This window comes from Lissotriton helveticus, chromosome 12 (assembly GCF_964261635.1).
Source record: "Lissotriton helveticus chromosome 12, aLisHel1.1, whole genome shotgun sequence".
In the NCBI taxonomy this organism is placed as follows: Eukaryota; Metazoa; Chordata; class Amphibia; order Caudata; family Salamandridae; genus Lissotriton; species Lissotriton helveticus.
The window spans coordinates 71,737,517-71,754,634 of NC_136073.1; the positions used below are offsets into that span (position 1 = coordinate 71,737,517).

At 41.9% G+C, this 17,118-nt stretch overlaps 1 protein-coding gene across 2 annotated transcripts in view; it reads right to left on the minus strand.

Annotated features, from left to right (window-relative positions):
• The window catches only part of DNAH2 (dynein axonemal heavy chain 2), a 3,497,426-nt gene that overhangs the window by 630,726 nt on the left and 2,849,582 nt on the right, over positions 1-17,118 (minus strand). For both annotated transcript variants that reach the window (XM_078670326.1, XM_078670327.1), the window contains one exon: positions 2,316-2,464. In XM_078670326.1, coding sequence (XP_078526452.1) covers positions 2,316-2,464 — 149 coding nt within the window. The remainder of the gene's footprint in view (positions 1-2,315; positions 2,465-17,118) is intronic.

Consider the following 17,118-nt stretch of genomic DNA (forward strand, 5'->3'; position numbering starts at 1 on the left):
TCCCTTTAGCTTTAACTGAAGGGGATTTTGAGGGACTGCGCCCTGAAGACCCTGGAGTGGTCTTTTTTGGGGCCTTCTCAGGTCTTTCTCCTGAGGAATGTGTGTGAGGATATCTACTTCTCTTTTGAGCTCTCTTAGACGATACAGACTCCTCCTCACTCTCACTTGAGAGGATTTCTTTTCTGGCTTTGACCTTCTGGAGCCAAATCAGCAGCCTTCCCTCATGATCCCTCAAGGTTTTATTTGAAAATGTTCGACATACCTTACAATCTTCTGCCTTATGGTCTGGATAGAGGCAGTATATGCAATCTTTGTGAGGGTCATCTGTATAAAGCCTCTTCTTAGAGCAGGAGGAACAAGCTCTAAATAATCCCTTTTTCTCCTTTTCAGACATGGTAGATGAATAAGGAACTCCAATAAGAAGAAACTAGAAGATGAGAGATCTTAAATCTAGTCCAAATACTGTTGAAGTAAAGAGTTTGAGTAGAGCTCAACGGAGACTCCCTAGCGCAACGTGCGGTAGAAAATCTGAGGGGCAGAAGGTTCTCTCAGGAGTGTTCTAGAGGGTGAGGAGCTCTGATTGGTTCAGGGAAAAGTTTGGGCCTTTTTGACATAACAAAGGCTATGGGTTGCAAAAGGGAAATGGGCCTAGGCCTCTTTTCAGTTTGCTATACTACTAAGCATTGCTTTTTTATGTACCGGAGACTCCCGTCTCGACGACGGGGAATGATTCTGGCATGTGAATCTATGAAAGTTCCAATACTGGAGTAAAAAGTATCAAGATTTAGGTACTAAATGTTTTCTTTATGCCTCAGACTTGCCATTCTACCAACAATTGATTTAAGGAGGAGCCCCCCCCCGATCGCAATAAAAACGCAAACCTCCGAAATTTCTGATCCAGAACTATTGATATATAATTCTAAAGATTTTTAACAATGCATATGTGTTACTGTTCTGTACAATGCCAGCTTAGAAAAATGTGAACTGTTTGCTTTTAAACAGTTTTTTGCCATCCTATTCTTTAGGTCCACTTTGATATATTTTAAATTAGCTATTAACATCAACCTGGGAGAAACAGTTGCAACGTTGAAATTGTTCATTAATTTTTTTAAACTGATGTTCAATGCTTGCTCCTTCTTACCTAAAGCTTGTAAGGGAGTATTGGAAGCAAGATGTGTTTGGCACATCCAGCATATTATTGTCCCTAAGCCAATCAAATAGCTATTCACTCTGCAAAATTATTTTTCGGGGCTTCCACTGGTATAGATTATTTAAAGGAGCATATGCTTTTCAATACATTATCCTCTATTCTATTGAAGAAGAAGAAGAAGAAGAAGAAGAAAGACACCACATCTTTATGTTTAATTGCATATAAAGGCGTTGGAGGCACCTTCATATTATAAACCCTTAAAAGAAGCAGATAATGCAATTGCTCAAATATCTGTTAAAGGCATGACTGCCCCCACCATGCAGCAGAACCTTCCAAGATTCATTTTCAAAATGGAACTATTAGACAGATTCTGAGAAAAAGACAAGCTTAAATACGCATACTAAGATAGCCTTTCTAATCTAAACTCCAACACAAATAGATGCATTTCCGGTTCTTTGAAAAAATACATTTCTTATACTTAGAAACTATTGAGGTGCTGTTTCGAATATATTGATAAAGAATCTCAATCACTCCATGAATCCAATCTCAGTGAGATTGAAAGCAATTGTATCATTAGCATACATTCAAGTTGGACTGAAATGGAGCCTGAGTCTGCGGGAACTTTCTTATGTGCTAAACATTTGTGGAAAATCATGTAGGTACAAAACAGAAGAAGGACAAGTGGAACACTTGTTTTAATCCATATGTTGTTTAAGTTTAGGTGGTCAAAATTTTGTCTGCTGCTATTAACACTCTAGAGCAGACCACGTATTAGAAAGCAAGACAAATGTTTCAAAAGCCCATGGGGAAGCTTCACATAAGCCATTTTGCATCAGAGAGTAGGTCCACACCTTTTCTATCCATTAGTGTTAGGCCTCACAATTGTTAACGTTTTAACTTCTACAATGATCTTATACCAACTACACTTCTTCTCACTGTAGTTATTTTGAAAGGAAAGTGCGTTTGCACTGGGTCTCTTTTTTGCATCATTTGTTTATTTTAAGAGTAGACACAATGGCAAGATGCAGTGATGCACTGATTCTCTTAGGGAGCTACAGTGATGCACTGATTCACTTAGAAGCTACTTAGATTAGCATGTCACAGTAGCATTCATGCACATGACCAAGATTTAGTGTTCTAACGTATGATGAGGCAAAAAACTCACCTGCTGCTTGACTGCAAAGTTGACAATTGTGGTTTTGGAAGAGGCCTCAGGGGTATAATGTGGATTGGACAATTTTGTAGTGATATAGAAACGGAAAGCGGGATTGTACTCAATTTCCTTGTCGCCAATCTTTATTTGAAGCCGTCCAGCTGTATGACAAATGGAAAAGAATTTAAACTTCAACCTGGGACACATCATAAAGTATATATGACAACTTTGTAGGAGCAAAGATAAACACTGTTTATGCACTAATTAGGAGATTCACTGGACATCCCAGCTGCTCACATGTAATTTTACTTGTACAAGCCAAAGCAGGACAAGGTTTTTTGTATAAATGGTTGCAGTTTAGTGATACAGAGCTTGACTGAAGCAAGAACATAGGTCACATGCTTGTTCCAAAATATCACTGAGCAGTTGACCATGACCACGAGGGACGAAAGTTAAAGTAAGGAGCAAGACAACAAGTTATCTAGAGGGGTATAGGTGAAAGCAAATGCAGGACATGCTGATGCATTCAGTTCAGGAAACAAATGGCATAGAAAATGTGCAGAAATTACAGGTTTCTGTTATTTACTGCATACACTGTCAAGGGGAGACCTCAGTACATCAAAGGTTACTTTCTCAAAAAAATTTCATGCAGATGTATTAACCTCAGAGAATAAGAGACTGCTGTACATCTCAACCATACCAAAAACCACATAGGTCTCTGCCAAGTTGGTCAGGGCAGAGTGGGTCATCCAATCGCAGATTAGTATTTTAATAAGAACTTTAAGGGCTTTACATTTTTATAATGAATCTGTCATTTCACAATTCTTTTTAATTTCTTACTGTTCATTTTATTGGGAGAGTCAGAGTTTATTTTAGGCTACGATTTGTATTCTTTGATGACAAATGGTGAATGACAGCTCTTCTGGGTGCCGGCATCAAGTTGCTATGGCTCTGTCTGATGTCAAGTTCAAGGAGAGATTTCACAGTGTGATGTCTGGTTCCACAAATGATGTACAGTCTGGTGTCAAGCTTCAGAAGCAATGTCACAGTCTGCTCTATGTATTAACTCCATTTTGTAACATCAGTCGCATAAGAAGCATGTGTAGCTTGCACTGCTTGAAATGTGACGTGCCCAGCATGAGATGGGCACACAAAGTAACAGTCATCATTAACTGTTGTTATTCACAGGTTGGACATCATAACAAAAGACTGGATTGAGGCTAAGTATATATCAGGCCGGTTTTAGATGCAGTACTCTGCACACTTTCCAAAAAATAGGTAGAACCTTATAAAAATCAAGGGAGGAAATCTGAATTGCCCTAAAGAAAGTCCAGGACTCACTGGGGCCGGTTTTAAAGGGCGGAAACATATTGACATTAGGATCGTAGGACCATCCTCACCACCCCACTTCTTATCTCTTTTAATATCCCTATTCACTCCACTAATAAAGGGATACCTGGAGTTAATGGAGGATTTTTAATCTTTAAATCTCCTGGCCTACTTCTCCTAACCACTCCCTGAAATACGGTCGAGCCCACCCTGACCTTTAGGAGTCAGGGTGAACCCGTTGACGAAGCATGACACTACTAGAGTGTGTGATGGTTGTATAACAAAAAGGAATTTGTTTCCTTCACCGCCACTAAGTGGACGGTGTACCACCTGTCAAGAGTAGTGCCTCGCATCACATACAATAACAGGGTGGGATACGTTTTTGTCTGTTAGTATTAAATAGGGAGGACGTATCCCTCCAGCTCCTCTTCAACAGCAGAGGAATCTCTCCACCCTTCTGGCTTGAATTAGGGTGTCTCCCCCCTTTTTCTGAAGTCAAGACTTATCTGAAATGTGACCTGGCCATCTCAGCCCTTTCAATTTGATAGAATGAATACAATTACATATAGTGATAATAATTATTATCAGACTGCAAAGAGACAATTTCGTTCCTTTTGTGCTCATCATAGATGGTTATTATTATTAATATATGTAGCTGTAATAGACTCCATAGAGTGAGGGATTACGAAGTTCAAGGGAGAGTTCACCATATTTTAATTATTTGAAATAAAACCCTGTTTCTAATGGATACTTCTAACCGTACATTACTCACCTTGTGAATACCCCTAGGCGTCAGACTGCATCTGCAGATTATTCTAAATACTGAATCCATGCACCAGTAGGTGGAATCATGCAGCTCTGCGTCAGATTTGCCCCACCCCGGTAGTGATGCCAGAGCCACATATATACGTCACCCTTGCTCGCTGACATCAGTTCCTTTCTTTCTGTGGCTTCGGATGTGGATCCAGAGCTCACTCCCATAATTTGTTCTTGTCTTAGTGACAGGTTTTTGACAGCTGTTTTCTCCATAGAGTGCAGATTATGTCCCATCCAAGACTGCAGGGTTTAAGCCTAGAAGGTACTGCCAAAAGCAGACGTCTGTGAAAGATGCCCACCAGGTATGGCTCTGGTGCCTAGCCTCTTCGGATAAATCACAAGTCTTGCAGGGATTGCGCATGAATGAGTCCCAAAGTGATCTGGAACAATATAACCAAGGTCTAAGTACCAGCATTGGTCAAATTCAAGGATGCCGACCCATACCCGTTCTTGTATCCTTTCCAGCAAAAGGTTCTATTCACACTCCACATTGCAAGATAAGTCTAAATAAAAAAGAAACACAATAAGTCGAAGCTTGTTTCTTTCTCGTTTTGCCACTTTAGTCAGGAATAGGTACATGGGTTTCAAGGTGCCTCCTGATCTCAGTACTGGTCCACTATCAAGGGACCGATTCTAGAGCTTATAACAATGCAACCTGAATTTGAAGGTCAATCTGAAACTCCACAAGTTGATGGCTTCAAGGAAACCATGTTGAGTATTTTTGGCACCCTTCGGACTCCCTTTGGCTCACCTTCTGGCCCAAAGCATATGAGAAGGCCAACAGGTAGGCTACCATCAGCATATCTGTTGTTGATGTCTTTGATGAGTCTGCGCCTCTTGACTCTGCTGCTGTGTCTTCCCCAAATCTGAAGCCGACGCTCACCATGACTTCAAATCCAGCTCCAAGATCTTTGCCTGTCCTGGTGCATCAGAGCCACCACCAATACCAGAGGAAGAAGTATTATCTTATCGGACTTGGAAGCAAACCCAATACCACCTCGGTTGTAGTCACCTCCTTCACAACATTTAGCGCAGCTAGTACAATCTCTTCACATGGCTTTTGTTTCAGATTCAGAACACAGCCAACATGGTGATGGTGATTAGAGGGTGATGCACCCCACCATTATGCTGAGGACAGTCTTTTCATGTACCTTTAAGATGCCATTGGTGAGACATTTCCTTGAATACTAGGTTTAACTCTTACTATCTACACAGGAACCCTCTTCTTTTGCTGTGGTGTCAGATGGTCAGAAGGCTCCAACCTGGACAGACATCTACAGTACAACTCCTTCCATAAAAATTATGCTCTAACAGACAAACAAGTACTTGGGCCAAAAACGCCTCCTGCCCACCAGTCAGCAGAAAGGTTGCCAAGAGACATAAATCTGCTTTTAGTGATCATCCTTTCATTATGCAACACCCTCGACCTCAGTTTGGTGATCCTGGAGTTGACAAGGAGACTCAACCCTACCTCATTCCGTACTACACATTTTACGAAGAGAATCTTCTCACTTAGCCCCACTCTCAGCTCAATAAAGGCCAGTTTACCTCCTGGGAAGATACTCACATGTGTTGTGGGATATGGTCAATGAGATCTTGCTAACATCACTAAAGATTTCCACACCAACTGTGCACCGATTTCCAAGACGTTCAGGATGCAGCAAGGTACCTCATCCGTTCTGGGTTCTCACCACCGATGGCTTGGGCAGGACAGAGGGTACCAGTGTGGCCTTCTGGTGCCACGCATGGATAAGATCCTTAGGTGACATTCAACTGTCACTAATAGATATGCCATTTGATTGCACATGTGCCTTTTGAGATAAAGTCGACTCAGCCATGGAGTGCTTTAAATAAAGCAGGGCCACAACATGCTCCCTTGGCCTTTCTACATTTGTGTGGCAGAATTACCAACAGGTCTGCCCCTATCCAGGCTTTGTAAGGGGCTTGGTGCGAAATTATAATGCCAAGGTACACAGCCACTGCAACAGACATGCCCAGTCCGTCTCAAGGCTGAGGTCAGGGATCTGGCAACAACATCCAGAACCCCTGGGGCAACGCACTGCTTAGTCCATGCTCCCTGCTAATGCTACCAAGCTGCATTAACTTGCCCTCGATGGCATATGGCCATCCTGTTTGAGGCAGCATAAGATATGGGTGGCAGACTATCACATCCTATAAATGGGAGCTCCAAATAGTCCAGCAAAGTTATTCCTTTCAGACCCAAATGCATATTCCACCTACATCAGAGCAGGTTGTCGGAAGACCATTCGTACATTTTGTGGCTGGAGGTCGAGGCTCTTATGGACAAAAGAGGCACAGAGAGGGTCCTGGCTTTAGAAATTTGGGAATGATTATTACTCCTGTTATTTTCTGTTGCATCCTGTCTTAGACCTATGCTCTCTCATTTCTGCCTGAAAAAGGTCACATTCAAAATGCTCACACTGGCCCATGTTCTACTTGGATGGGGATGTATGACAGAACCATGCATGCCATTACTACATCTGCTTTTACACTGCATCCTTAACAACGCAAAGGTTTACCATGCATATGCCTTTCCCAACAAAACCTTTATTACGAGAATTTAAGTATTGTGCAGGTAAGTATAAAGCATGTGTATATATATATATGTATATATATATATATATATATATATATATATATATATATATATATATATATATATATATATATATATATATATATATATATTCCTCTGCTCCAAAACACCAGCCGGTAGCACACGTAAGCGGGTGCACACAGAACGGGGGTGTGCCCGTTGTTATGTCCAAGCTCCTAAACATCCAAGGGTTTTAACCCATAAAGAAAGTATGGCACTCTCAGGGGTTAGTTCCACCAGTGATTTTATTTCGGGAACAATACAGCAACGACGCGTTTCGCCATGGGGCTTCTTCAAATTGTGCAAGGAGCCGCGGCGCCTTTCTGCCTATAAGAACGTCATACATCTTATCAAAAGCAAGGAAGGACTATTGTACATATTTACAAAAGGCCGCCATCTTAACATGTAGTAACGAATATAGCAACAATACGGGTTTCCAATACCCTGATAGTTGGCCCAACTATAAACACTATATATATATGTGCATGGATAAATAAATCAAAAATTCATAAAACCCAGGATGGGCTGTGATAGTCCTAACTTCCAAATGCTGCAATTACTCCCAATATGGGATGGTCTTAGGCAGAGTCTTTGTATCAAAAACCATTTTATCTTGCCCTGTATGGGCCGAATTAAATCACACATTTAAAAACATAATCTTAAAAAGATTCAAAATATTCATCTATACATGTCTTTCTGACATTACTTTAACCTCTTGGATGCTATGGGAATTCCCCTGCTGTGCTGGGATTTCGTGATCCTCATACATTCATGACGAGCTGGGCTCGTCATGAGCGTGCGAGGAGGCTACTGCATGACGAGCCCAGCTCGTCATGAGCGTGGAAGGGGATAATATCATGCAGAATGGATGTATCAAAAGGCAATTAGGAAATTACAGGTACATCAAACAAATCTTATCTGATCTCGGAATTATCATGTCCCTATGCATCAGCCTAAATGTACTGCTAGCTCTTCATGCATGTTAAGACCTTTGGGATTTTTGCTCTGCATGTCTATAATATACCTGGATTCCAGACGTCTGAGTTTTAATAGTCTGTCTCCCCCTCTGATGTTAGCAGGCACACTGTCAAGGCAAACATAGGACAACAGGTCCCTATTGCTACTGTGCTTCCTTTCAAAATGCCTTGCTACAGGGTAAGATTCATCCTTCTTGGCGATCGCACGCATATGCTCCAAAATGCGCAGCTTAACAGCATTAGTCGTGCTGCCGATGTAATTTAAGCCGCACGGGCAAGTGAGACAATAAATTGCATAAGGCGTGGAACATGTTAGAAATTTCATAATCCGTTTAGGATTCGCCAATCCAGGTATTTTGTAGGTGAGTGTCCGCTTGCTAAATTTACAAGCCTTGCAGCGGCCACATGGGTAAAAACCATTAAGAGCAGGTAGTTTAGGGGTTTCTCCAGGTTGAAGAAAATGACTTGAGACCAGATGGTCCCTCAGGGATCTCGCCTTCCTGAAGGTAACTAAGGGGTTAGTAGGTAAATCAGCTTTAATGATGTTATCAGACAAAAGAATATTCCAATTCTTCTTAAAGATTTTCTTAATATGCCCTGCATTTTGAGAGAAAGTGGTGATTAAACGAAACGTCCCATTCTTTGTTTTCGCAATCACTTTAGGTTTCAACAACTCAGATCATTTCATTTTCTTAACTCTCTCATAGGCTCGTGTAAGAACAACATCATTATACCCCCTTAGTTTGAATCTAGTCAGGCTAGCATCCGCCGCCTTCTCAAAGTCTTCATCCTTAGAGTTATTCCTTCTTAGCCTTAATAGTTCCCCATAAGGAATACTGTCAATTAATTGACGGGGATGACCACTAGCAGCACAGAGCGTAGAATTCCCCGCAGTTTTTTTTCTGTACAATTTAGTCTGCATTTTCCCATCTTTATCAATGTAAACTGTGAGATCTAAATAGTTTACAGAGGTGCTACTGATCTGACCAGAAAACCTTAGATTTACATTGTTGTTATTTAGAACATCAACATATGCACCGGCTAATTCTTTGGTGGAATCCAGGATGATAAACAAATCGTCTATATAACGATGCCATCCTATGATTCGATTATTCCATTCTTGATTAACACTGCTCCAGGCCACCTGCTCCTCCCACCAACCTACGAAAAGGTTCGCAAAGCTGGGAGCGGAGCAGGCGCCCATCGCTACTCCAGACACCTGCCTATACATCTGTTTTCCAAATAAGAATATATTGTTGTTGAGGCTAAATGTCATGAACTCCAGTAACATCTTGTTGTGTTCATAAAACCGTACAGGTCGTTTATCTAAAAAGCTGGCCATAGCTATCAAACCATCACCATGTGCAATGCACGTGTACAAACTGGTGATGTCAAGGACCATCATGCAATAGGTGGTTTTCCACTTCACTTCATTAATACAATTCAGAAAATGCTTAGTGTCTCTTAAATAAGACTTCAAGGACATGACCAAAGGAGAAAGAAAAGAGTCCACATAAATAGAAAGATTCTCTGTTACACTCCCATTGGAAGCTACAATGGGACGGCCCGGTGGATTAAACATATCTTTGTGAACCTTTGGGAGGTAATAAAATGTAGGGATCACAGGACTAAGACAACGCAAAAATAAATGTTCATCAGTACTGAGCATATTCAAATGATACCATTTTAATATCATGTCATGGTATACACTAACACTCTGATTATACACTTTCTCGTTCACAGTCATATAGGTGTTAGTATCTCCCAATAGACGTAAAGCCTCCGTTTCATATTGGGTAGTAGTGAGCAGGACAATATTACCCCCTTTATCAGAAGGCTTACATACTATGCCTGCATCTTCGCTCAGAGTTTTTAAAGCCACCTGTTGATGTTTGGTGAAGTTCCCTCTTACTGGCAGGAATTTTTTCGTGTTTCTTAGTCTCGCAAGATCCCTCAACACAGCTTCAGAAAAGGTGTATATAGCATCAGCTGCCATCATCGGCATAAAGGTGGAAGCTGGTTTGAAGACACTAGCTCCACCCTTTTGTTGTACGTCACATATTTCCAACATCTGGGTATTGGTTACATCACCATCCCCCCCTATGTTGATTTCCTGATGTAGACCCTCCATAGTTCTCAAACCTCCCAAGTCACTACATCTCAATTCTGTAGGCTTAATGTTTGTAGTCAGCATAGTTTGTTCACAATGTGGTTTCAACTTGAAAAATTTATGTAGTTTAAGTTTTCGTGTGAACTTGAAAACATCGATCCTGGTCTGCGCAAATTCAAAGTTTCTGCGTGGACAGTAGGATAACCCTAATTTTAATATGGATTCTTCTTCTTTATTCAACACTTTGTTCGTCAAGTTGATAATGGTCAAATTATCCGAATCCACTCTCAATTCTTCTTCTTGTAAAAGGGTTTCTTGCTGCGTGTGACGGGTGGGGATCCTAGTGGGTTTCTTCCCACCACCCCCCCGCCGCGTTTTCCTCTTGCCACTTGATTGTCCGGAGGCTTTCCCCGGCCTCCCTCCAATTGTTGTTTGCGCATAACTTTGTACTCTACGTGAAAAGGAGAAACGTCATCAATACCATCTTCGCTTGCCGCTTCTTCAGTGTTGGCGTCTGATTCCGATGTCGCGGATTCAGCAATTACTGGTCCAATGACTTTTGTTCTCAATTGTTTCCTGGTGTGGTCATACTTTTTAGCGAAGGTCAGGACTCTTCCCGTTTGATAATCATTTTCGTCCCTCTCAAATTTTTCTTCTTTGCGCTGTTTAATTTTTTGTTCATATTTTTTTAGGCGTTTTTTCATCTGTTCACGTTTTTCTTCCAAATTAACTTGGTCTTCCTCCTTCGTTAATTCATTCTCGAGATCTTTGATCTGTAACAATGCCTTTTCTCTGTCACTCCAAGCAAAGCGTACTAATATTATTAAGCTCCCTTTGCATGATGCTGCTGTATGTTCAGCCCATGCATCAAGCAACTGCGGATCAGGGTTCTCGTACGCTGGAATAGTGTATATCCTCAGGGGGGGTGGTGGGAAGAAACCCACTAGGATCCCCACCCGTCACACGCAGCAAGAAACCCTTTTACAAGAAGAAGAATTGAGAGTGGATTCGGATAATTTGACCATTATCAACTTGACGAACAAAGTGTTGAATAAAGAAGAAGAATCCATATTAAAATTAGGGTTATCCTACTGTCCACGCAGAAACTTTGAATTTGCGCAGACCAGGATCGATGTTTTCAAGTTCACACGAAAACTTAAACTACATAAATTTTTCAAGTTGAAACCACATTGTGAACAAACTATGCTGACTACAAACATTAAGCCTACAGAATTGAGATGTAGTGACTTGGGAGGTTTGAGAACTAATGGAGGGTCTACATCAGGAAATCAACATAGGGGGGGATGGTGATGTAACCAATACCCAGATGTTGGAAATATGTGACGTACAACAAAAGGGTGGAGCTAGTGTCTTCAAACCAGCTTCCACCTTTATGCCGATGATGGCAGCTGATGCTATAGACACCTTTTCTGAAACTGTGTTGAGGGATCTTGCGAGACTAAGAAACACGAAAAAATTCCTGCCAGTAAGAGGGAACTTCACCAAACATCAACAGGTGGCTTTAAAAACTCTGAGCGAAGATGCAGGCATAGTATGTAAGCCTTCTGATAAAGGGGGTAATATTGTCCTGCTCACTACTACCCAATATGAAACGGAGGCTTTACGTCTATTGGGAGATACTAACACCTATATGACTGTGAACGAGAAAGTGTATAATCAGAGTGTTAGTGTATACCATGACATGATATTAAAATGGTATCATTTGAATATGCTCAGTACTGATGAACATTTATTTTTGCGTTGTCTTAGTCCTGTGATCCCTACATTTTATTACCTCCCAAAGGTTCACAAAGATATGTTTAATCCACCGGGCCGTCCCATTGTAGCTTCCAATGGGAGTGTAACAGAGAATCTTTCTATTTATGTGGACTCTTTTCTTTCTCCTTTGGTCATGTCCTTGAAGTCTTATTTAAGAGACACTAAGCATTTTCTGAATTGTATTAATGAAGTGAAGTGGAAAACCACCTATTGCATGATGGTCCTTGACATCACCAGTTTGTACACGTGCATTGCACATGGTGATGGTTTGATAGCTATGGCCAGCTTTTTAGATAAACGACCTGTACGGTTTTATGAACACAACAAGATGTTACTGGAGTTCATGACATTTAGCCTCAACAACAATATATTCTTATTTGGAAAACAGATATATAGGCAGGTGTCTGGAGTAGCGATGGGCGCCTGCTCCGCTCCCAGCTTTGCGAACCTTTTCGTAGGTTGGTGGGAGGAGCAGGTGGCCTGGAGCAGTGTTAATCAAGAATGGAATAATCGAATCATAGGATGGCATCGTTATATAGACGATTTGTTTATCATCCTGGATTCCACCATAGAATTAGCCGGTGCATATGTTGATGTTCTAAATAACAACAATGTAAATCTAAGGTTTTCTGGTCAGATCAGTAGCACCTCTGTAAACTATTTAGATCTCACAGTTTACATTAATAAAGATGGGAAAATGCAGACTAAATTGTACAGAAAAGAAACTGCGGGGAATTCTACGCTCTGTGCTGCTAGTGGTCATCCCCGTCAATTAATTGACAGTATTCCTTATGGGGAACTATTAAGGCTAAGAAGGAATAACTCTAAGGATGAAGACTTTGAGAAGGCGGCGGATGCTAGCCTGACTAGATTCAAACTAAGGGGGTATAATGGTGTTGTTCTTACACGAGCCTATGAGAGAGTTAAGAAAATGAAAAGATCTGAGTTGTTGAAACCTAAAGTGATTGCGAAAACAAAGAATGGGACGTTTCGTTTAATCACCACTTTCTCTCAAAATGCAGGGCATATTAAGAACATCTTTAAGAAGAATTGGAATATTCTTTTGTCTGATAACATCATTAAAGCTGATTTACCTACTAACCCCTTAGTTACCTTCAGGAAGGCGAGATCCCTGAGGGACCATCTGGTCTCAAGTCATTTTCTTCAACCTGGAGAAACCCCTAAACTACCTGCTCTTAATGGTTTTTACCCATGTGGCCGCTGCAAGGCTTGTAAATTTAGCAAGCGGACACTCACCTACAAAATACCTGGATTGGCGAATCCTAAACGGATTATGAAATTTCTAACATGTTCCACGCCTTATGCAATTTATTGTCTCACTTGCCCGTGCGGCTTAAATTACATCGGCAGCACGACTAATGCTGTTAAGCTGCGCATTTTGGAGCATATGCGTGCGATCGCCAAGAAGGATGAATCTTACCCTGTAGCAAGGCATTTTGAAAGGAAGCACAGTAGCAATAGGGACCTGTTGTCCTATGTTTGCCTTGACAGTGTGCCTGCTAACATCAGAGGGGGAGACAGACTATTAAAACTCAGACGTCTGGAATCCAGGTATATTATAGACATGCAGAGCAAAAATCCCAAAGGTCTTAACATGCATGAAGAGCTAGCAGTACATTTAGGCTGATGCATAGGGACATGATAATTCCGAGATCAGATAAGATTTGTTTGATGTACCTGTAATTTCCTAATTGCCTTTTGATACATCCATTCTGCATGATATTATAGTAATGTCAGAAAGACATGTATAGATGAATATTTTGAATCTTTTTAAGATTATGTTTTTAAATGTGTGATTTAATTCGGCCCATACAGGGCAAGATAAAATGGTTTTTGATACAAAGACTCTGCCTAAGACCATCCCATATTGGGAGTAATTGCAGCATTTGGAAGTTAGGACTATCACAGCCCATCCTGGGTTTTATGAATTTTGGATTTATTTATCCATGCACATATATATATAGTGTTTATAGTTGGGCCAACTATCAGGGTATTGGAAACCCGTATTGTTGCTATATTCGTTACTACATGTTAAGATGGCGGCCTTTTGTAAATATGTACAATAGTCCTTCCTTGCTTTTGATAAGATGTATGACGTTCTTATAGGCAGACAGGCGCCACGGCTCCTTGCACAATTTGAAGAAGCCCCATGGCGAAACGCGTCGTTGCTGTATTGTTCCCGAAATAAAATCACTGGTGGAACTAACCCCTGAGAGTGCCATACTTTCTTTATGGGTTAAAACCCTTAAATAATAATAATAATAAAACCATTTTTAAAGCGCTTGGTTACACCTATGACGGTGTGTCCCCGCGCTGGAATGCTACTACTCCCAGATGAGAAAGAAAGTACAAGGGTATTATTTATTTGGGGAAGAGATACGTTTTTAAATATTGTCTAAATCTCGTTTCGGAGGGCTCCATACGAAGGTTTAGGGGAAGGCTATTCCAGTGTTTGCAAGCCAAGAAACGGAAGGAGCTACCTCCCATTCTGGTTTTGTGAACACGGGGAAGTTGGAATAACATCACTCCGGCGGATCTGAGATTTCGGGTGGGGCGGTGGATAGTAAGGAGTCTTTGCAGATAGTTGGGGCCTTTTCCCTGGGCAATACGATGGGCCATACAAAGTGCCTTAAATTTAATGCGCTCCACAATGGGGAGCCAATGAAGTTTACGCAAAGCTGTCTTACCGGATGCCCTGCGTGGGAGATTGAGTACCAAGCTGGCTGCGGCATTTTGGATACCCTGTAGCTGTTGAATGCCTTTTTTGCTCAAGCCAAGAAGAAGGGCATTACCATAATCCAAATGTGGCGTGACCAGGGCATGGATAAGTTTCTTCCTGGCACCGAAGGGGAGCAGATCGAGAACTTTGCGGAGAGTTTTCAATATTCCGAAGCATTTTCCAGTAATTTTATTAATTTGTTGCTTAAAGGAAAGCTCAGCATCGATCATAATTCCCAAATTTTTGACAGCCTCTGCTGGGCGGGGGATTGGCCCCAATTCCGTAGGCCACCAGTCCTGCGACCAGATGGAGGAGGCCTTACCGACCACCAGCAACTCCGTTTTATCGCCATTTAGGCGGAGGCAGTTGCTATTCATCCATCCTGCCACCGCCCGCATACAGTTGGAAAAATTAGCGGCTTCCTCAGGCTGGTTGTTGGCGAGTTGGATTATTAATTGGGTATCGTCAGCGTATGTGACGATATCCACACCATAGGATTCCACAATATGTGCCAGAGGCTCCATATAAATATTGAACAGCGTGGGGCTCAAACTTGAGCCTTGTGGAACTCCATGCCTCAACTTACGAGGGGATGATTTGTAAGGAGGGCAATGCACCTGAAAATTCCTATTTTCCAAAAAGGATTTTATCCACTCCAGGGCTGGACCCTCTATTCCCATGTCGGAGAGGCGTGACAGCAGCGTTGAGTGCAGCACGGTGTCAAATGCTGCACTAAGATCTAAAAGTACCAACGCTGCTGTCTGCCCCCCATCAACCAGTTGTCTCAGGCGTTCAATGGAAAAGAGGACCGCGGATTCAGTTGAATATCCTGCTCTGAAACCCTTGGATGTTTAGGAGCTTGGATATATATATATATATATATATATATATATATATATATATATACATGCTTTATACTTACCTGCAAAATACTTACATTTACAGCTAAGTATAAAGCATATGTATTTATACATATATATACACAACTGGATTCTGCTACGGTGGACTTGTGTATCCGGGTTACCGGAATTACCAGAGCCCCCCTGTGAGTCCGGGAAGTAGTGCGGCGGTGTTGAACAAGTTACTTACCTTCGGTAATACTTTTTCTGGTAGATACAATATCTGCCTGTGGATTCCTCACCTTGTGAATATCCCCCTTGCGTCAGCAACATTCGGAAATTCTTTTTGTAGCTTCGCGCCGACGTGGACTTGGACGTTATAGAGGCACGGCATCGCTCGCGACTCCGATGACGTCACCGACGCCTATAATAGGCCAACGCCGGCGTGATGACATCAGTTCCGCCCTTTTTTCCGTGCCTTCGAGGCACACGGACGGACCAATGACAGTAGACATATACACAGTATACGCAGTACAAATATCAAGGTAAAACACGCACAGTGTGAAGCAAATGCAATAAAACATTTGAAATAAACAACTCCTTGACAATAAAATAAATACATTACAGAAACTCTGGTATAGAAGAGTGGACAACGGGGAGGCGGGTGGGTCAGTGAGGAATCCACAGGCAGATATTGTATCTACCAGAAAAAGCGTTACCGAAGGTAAGTAACTTGTTCTTCTGATAGATACATCTGCCGTGTGGATTCCTCACCTTGTGAATAGAGTCCCACAGCAGTCCCCACTCCCGGAGGAGGGTGTCCACTCTTCTAAACGAGGAAATCCTGGTGAACAGAACGTGCAAAGTGACCGTCCCTCCTCACTTCGGAATCCAAGCAGTAATGCTTCGCGAAAGTGTGGAGGGAAGACTTAGTTGCAGCTCTACAAATATCCTCTACAGGAACACCTCTAGCCAATGCTGAGGTTGAAGACTTAGCTCTTGTAGAATGAGCCCTTATACCCTATGGTGGTTCCTTACCGGCCAAAGAGTAGCAGATCTTTATACGGAGGACGATCCATCTCCACAAGGTTCTTTTATGGACCGCTCTTCCTTTCTTGCAGCCAGCAAACCCAATGAAGAGCTGGTCATCCAAACGAAAGTCTTTAGATCTGTCCAAGTAAAAGGACACCGCCCTTTTGGGATCCAGACGATGCAACCTCTCCTCATCCTTAGAAGGGTGTGGGGGAGGATAAAAGGTAGGGAGGGTAATGGACTGACCAAGGTGGAAAGGAGTCACCACCTTAGGCAGAAAAGCAGCCCTGGTCCTAAGAACCATTCGATCAGCATGAATGGTCAAGAAAGGGGGCTTGGAACGAAGAGCTTGAAGCTCACTTACCCTCCTTGCTGAGGTTATTGCTACGAGGAAGACTGTCTTAGAGTCAAAAGCCTCATAGGACATTTGTGAAGAGGCTCAAATGGAGTACCCATCAAAAAGGTCAAGACAAGATTTAAGTCCCACTGAGGCACAATAAAAGGAGTAGGAGGGAACTTATTTGTGAGGCCCTTCAAAAACCTTAAAACTACAGGAGATTTAAAAAGAGATGGCTG